We start from the raw sequence: 6,000 nt of genomic DNA, 5'->3' as shown, positions 1-6,000 counted from the left end.
AATTTTAAAAAAGGGTAGGTATTTGGCAGTCAAGCTGGCACGACAGATCAGTAAAGAAAGTTTGGGTAACTTTTAGTTGAATAGCTTTCTGAAAGCTTTGATTTCTTAAACAGCCATCTTAGAACAATACAACAGGTAGATCTGACATGACACCATGAAACTACCCATGTCGTTTACGTCACTTGCTTAAAGCCCGACGTCAATCGAATTATTGGGGCAGTAAGTATAACCAATATTTGTTCTCAGAGTAACTTGGCATCGAAAAATATTGTTTTAAAAATTATGAACTTTTTAACTCTGGAATACTAAAACCTTTTGTGTATTTACAATGATCTCTTAACCAATCAAACTTCAAATTGTCTCTCTCGCATTTCTCCTTTGCAGCCAAATAATCTCTTTTGCCTAAATCGATCCAATATTTTAGCTTTCTTTCAGTTTTTGGATCATCTGATAAGCATTTGCCAGTTTCTCTGAAAAAGCTTCTTTCTTTCAAATACTGTTGTTTAGACTGTTCGATTATTTGTTCATCCGCTGCGTTGAGCATTAAACATTTGGTCATTTCCTTCATGACTCCACGACATGTGATCCAATTTTTCCATGCACCATCCCGTTCAGCGCATTGGTCAAATTCAATGATAGAGGGTGCGCAGATGTAGTGGGCTCTTTGTCTCGCTTTTGTCAACACGTAATAGTCCTTCTCAACCTAAAAAAAACAATTACTCATCTAAATACTCCACACATATCTGCACACAATTCAAAATGTAAACCTAAAAGTGCATACACGCCTTATGGACAGCTTAAAAAAATTCAAGAATTAAGATTTTCGAGGTCACTGTTCAGGAAGTATTACTGTAAAGTATCGGCATGGCATCGGATTTCGAGATAACCATTAAAAAGGATTTTTTAAACTGCGTCAGCCAAGATAAAAGTTTTTATGAAAAGTGACATCAAAATTTTTTAAAAAAATTTTAGGTGCCCTTTATCACGAAATCATTGAAATCAATAAGAAGAGAAAAACTCACAATAGCACAATAGACATCACTTCACATATATTTCAACAATACACTAGCTACTTTTAGAACCAGATGCAAAAATGAGATTGCTATAACTTTCAGTTTTACATACAATCAATTTATTTTGCCAAGCGTTTGCTAGCGAACCCATTTAAACATTTCGAATCTATGGTAGGAAACTTAGTGGAAAAAAAGCAAATGGACATGGCTTGAAACTCCAAAAATTCTCTTTCATTCTCTTCCAAAATATAACTCCAGAATTTCCAATAACTCCAAAATTATGAATTAAAAATTTTTGAAAAAGTGATCACTGCATTTAAACGGAGCTTAGCGAAAAAAAGCATTTTTTAGATAATCCAAAGATTAGTCTTTTAGCGACTTTTGAATTAGAAATCGAATGCCTACTTGAATGGTGACTAGAAAGGTCACCAGCCATTTCAACAAAGATATTCAAAAGAATTTAGCCTTTTCACATTGTAAAATACAAAACATACAAAATACTAACGTCAGGCGAATCGCTCTTAAACGACCAATGAGCGGTTGGCTTCGGTGGTAGCCAGCTGGGGCTTAGGGTAGTGCAAGCATGGGGGGTGGGTGGTGCAAGCATGGGGGGGGGGGGTCAAGCGATGTCGGGTTGGGTTGCGAAGGCTAGATTAGAGGTAGTTCAAATCGACAGGCGGAGGAGGGTGGACATTGGGAGGGTTGAGCATTGGGGTAATTGGAGGGGGGGGGGGGGGGGGGTGGGCTGATGGCGCGGTGAGTTGACTGAGGGGGGTAAACAGGAGGGTGAATACCGCCCTTTACACCATGAAATTGTCTCAAAACAGTTTCGTTGAATCGCAGTCTTAGAGTATAGTAAGGCTTAGGACTCTTAGAACTTAATGCATTCCCAGCGCTACCTGTTTATCCCGTTCTTGAGAACGAAAAGTCAAATGCGCCAGACGAAAAATCCTATAGAAAAGACCACAGGACTAGTATAATTGCCAAAATCTTTGTCTGAGAGCAATTAAAAACTCTGACATGAGATCACATTCTAATTTAATGCAAAGACTCCAATCATTGAGCAGAAAATTATTAGATGCGACAGTACATGACATATAAAAGAGGGAACTCATAGAAGCGGGGAAAAACTTTCATAATCAGACCTTTAACTTTTTATTGAAATTTGATTGAAAATAAACCGACTGATGTCGGAAGAATTGCTCTCGAATGACAGGCGGGTGGAAAAACTTCAAAAACTTGTGCACTGCCGACTGTACTATTTTGACCTTCCTTTTGCTATGCTTTAGAAAACTTTATATTAACAAGCTTTAATTCGGAGTGAGAGCAATAGAGATCGCTCAAAAATGAAGAACGAAAGCGTGAAAATTCACTTCAGAAGTCAAAGAATATCGCTAATGCTCTGAAAACAGGACTAAGCTAAATTTTTGTTTAAAATGACAAAACGTACAGAAAAATAGTATTCATTTTTTTTAACACACGAGTCGTTAGCAGCCACCAGCACACACTACTAAAAAAACTGATATTTCAGATCTAAGGTTTAACTCATCGAACCCACGAACACAGAGGAAAAGCCAAAACAGAAGTTCATCAATAATTGAAAAATTTTTTGTAAGAAATCTGCAAAATGTATGTTCACGGACGGCAATTAAACATTTAAAAGCTAATAAAAAATTATATTAACGCGTTCACACGCGATTAGTACGATTAAATAAGATTGTCGCGGTATTTCGCATTAATATTTCTATACATAATTCATCCGAACTTCAACATTGCTACAGCAAGTTTTCATTAATCTTCAACAAGTGTTCCGTTCGCCAATGTTTTAAGAAAATCACGCTTCTCACAATAACAGTAAAGTCTTGGTTATCATTTTGAATAAAATCTGGTGAAAACATCAATTTTTATAGAAAGCAAATAATTAAAAACAAAAAACCATCTGAACTAAAATCTCCTGAAGAACATGAAATTACTTTTTTCGTTTATATGAGAAATAATGTGTGTTATCACAAAAAGCCAAACAATAATTAAACCACTATTCCAATAGCATAAACGGGCACCATTGAACACCAGTGTGAGCACTAAAAACGATAGGGAAAACTCTGGAAAAAGTCGATAAAATGACAAGTGTCGAAGCGAAATGCTGAAAATACAAATCTCGACAAATATGTTCCTAAATAACTTCTCAAAAGTTTCTATCACTTGTAGTAGCTTTTGAGGATCAAATATCGCAGAAAACGAAGAAGCCAAAGACAACAAAATCTGAAATTCAGCAAAAACTAACAAAATTAACCAAAATGTTCAAACCTAGATAGATCTTTACTTTAAATGAAAAATGTAATTTTGAGGCTGCATATGTGCTTAAATGCCCTCGGAACCATTTAAATAATTGTATCTGAGCTTGCCAAAAAATCCACGGACGATAATGAAAATAGCCGACAATTGATCATTTTTAAAGTAAAAATTTTAATAGATATTAATATAGTTAATAAGTTATAAGATAGATAGATATTATAATACAGATATTAATAAGTTAAAATTTTAATAGATGTTTGACTCTCAATAATTTCTAGAAAAAATCTATTTGTTCCATATGCCGAAACATCGATTAAAAACACATGAACCAGCATAAAAACTCAAAATCAAAAACAGAACTGCTAAAAAGAAGAATTTGGCGAACAGCGAGAAAAACCTCAATAATAACTCCACGCAAAAAGCTGAAATCAAAAACCTTCCAATTAATATATTCTGCGCTCGGTGGGCTTTCGAACGATACCACTTAATTGTTTCTGCGACAAACATATCGATCGGCTACAAGTAATCGAACAACAGTTGAAAAAACAGTTTAGCATACAGTCCCTCCTCAAGAAGTCGAGTCGGAACAGCACGAGAGACCGTTGGTTGGAGATGATAGGTGTCAGATTCCCATAAAATAGATGATAGTTTTGCAGACCAATGGCTTCAAAATACCAATGAAAACAACACCTAAAACAATTTTTAAAAAACTAACCTCACTCCTCCAATTAATGTAAGCAAAAATCAAATTCAGAGAGCAGTTAATTTTGAGTGTCAGGTTAATTATACGTGAAAAAAATCCTATACATGCCATTGAACAAAAATGCTCAAATAAATGTCAAATGAGACGTCAAGCACACACGCAGTTCAAGAAAAAGCATGAGTGAATGAACAGAAGCTAGTTATAACAAGAACACAGCCTGCAGACCGCCCGAATAGCTGCAAAATATACTTGCGTATCGTGCCGGAAAATACAGAATTGAGAGGAAAAAGTTATCGCGGCCACAAAAAAAAATAAAGGGGGTGTATCACTGAGAACATTTTGGGTGCAAAACATTTTGACACCCCCGATCCACGGAGTAAGTATCAGAATCATTAGCTACTCGGCCTTCAGGCCCTTGTGAACTCTAATTCGAACATTGATTTTGTTTTAGAAACAGGAAAACGAATACGAATACTGAATGCGAGCAAATAAAGGTCACAAAAAGAGAGCAATCAAGCGTGAAAAAGTCAAAGAAAAAAGAAAGCGAAAGACTGTTCTAGATCAAATGTAATATGAAAAAAGCGCCAGAAGACAAAACAAAAAACCAAGAGCACAGCATTATAGCTACGCCCACCTTACAGCTGGGCAGCTATAAAAATGGCGGTGACCAAAATCTTTACGACAAAACAAAGAAACACCAAAGGAAGGCCATCAATAGCTCCACTAACAGCTATCACAGCTATTTAAAAAACCAAAATATAAATCACTGACATAATGACACTACCTTTGTATCAATTGTTCACATCATCTTTTTTAATACAACAGCTTTCTTAAAAAACAAAAAGTCCCAAATGAAGTTATGTTTTTCTCAAATTTGGAACGCCAAAAGCAGCCCCATAAAATGCAATACATTTAAAGTATCTTTAAATATAAGGTACTGATTGGTGCCAGAAAACAGCTGCGAAAAACTGCAAGATAATTAAGTGCTATTCTAGAAGTAAAAGGTAGATGATCAAAATTTTAATACTCCAAACATGAGAAAACACCCGGCAGATTGCCAGAAAAGCTGCAAAATAGACTGCAGATAGTTATAAGTTGAAGAAATTATTCACTAATAAGTCTTGTTAATTTGCTTCGCAGAATCCTTTTCCATTAGCGAGCTTTATTGCACATGAGTTCCTTTGACCTTAAATCAATTTAAATTAAACTTAATTAAAAGTGCAATAGTCAATTTTATTGGGTGAGGTAAGTTACGTCTCAAAGGGTAAATGGGTCTCAAAGGTATCAAAATCTTATCACGTAAAAGACCTAAACACTTAACAGAGAGAGCGTGAAAAATGACGTCGCGCTTGCAAATGACGCTAGTGATCGCAAAAAGTCATTCAGAAAAGATCACTTTTGCAGCTTTGATGACTGAACAAATGCAGCACCAAAAAAGAGCGTCAGATGACGAAAAAAATATAGCCGGAAATATAATCGAAAGCAACTCGAAGCGTCAAACATTCACAAAAAACCGCACTTTCTGCCAAAACCATTACCTTTTGACTGAATGCAATAACTCTTTACCTCAACAGATCTTATTTAAAAATTTGGTAGAAATAGCACAGCTGTCATAACTAGAACAATTTGAGCATCTAAATCATTGGAACAAGTAAAATAAAAAAGAAATCATTCAATAAACATACAAAAACGCCGCATATTTTTTTAAAAAAAAGACAACTTTAACTAGAACTGACTAAAATTTGACGACAACTCAATGAGTTGTTGATGCCGCAAAATTTCATATTAAAAACATTTGGTAGTTGAAAAATGGCCAAAATCCGTAGGATGTTCAAACACTGATAGGTAAGAAAATCCGACAGGGCTAAAAATTGTCATGAGATAACTCATACTACAAATAGGAAAATTTAGAACTCCAGTCAATTATGCCACCAAAAAGACACATTTTCAAAGCATCAGGCAGATAATACTCTTAGAAAATAAACTGAG

General features: G+C 35.2%; 1 protein-coding gene across 2 annotated transcripts in view; it reads right to left on the bottom strand.

The window, feature by feature from the left end:
- Nucleotides 1–268: 268 nt before the first annotated feature.
- Nucleotides 269–6,000, bottom strand: part of LOC142342887 (uncharacterized) — a 118,408-nt gene continuing 112,676 nt past the window's right edge. For both annotated transcript variants that reach the window (XM_075394533.1, XM_075394534.1), the window contains exon 3: nt 269–703. In XM_075394533.1, the coding sequence (XP_075250648.1) occupies nt 281–703 (423 nt within the window). In that variant the 3' untranslated portion in view covers nt 269–280. The remainder of the gene's footprint in view (nt 704–6,000) is intronic.

This window comes from Convolutriloba macropyga, chromosome 7 (assembly GCF_964194025.1).
Source record: "Convolutriloba macropyga chromosome 7, txConMacr16.3, whole genome shotgun sequence".
Lineage (NCBI taxonomy): Eukaryota > Metazoa > Xenacoelomorpha > Acoela > Convolutidae > Convolutriloba > Convolutriloba macropyga.
The sequence above is the reverse complement of the archived record's forward strand: the minus strand, read 5'-3'. Positions and strand labels throughout refer to the sequence as shown.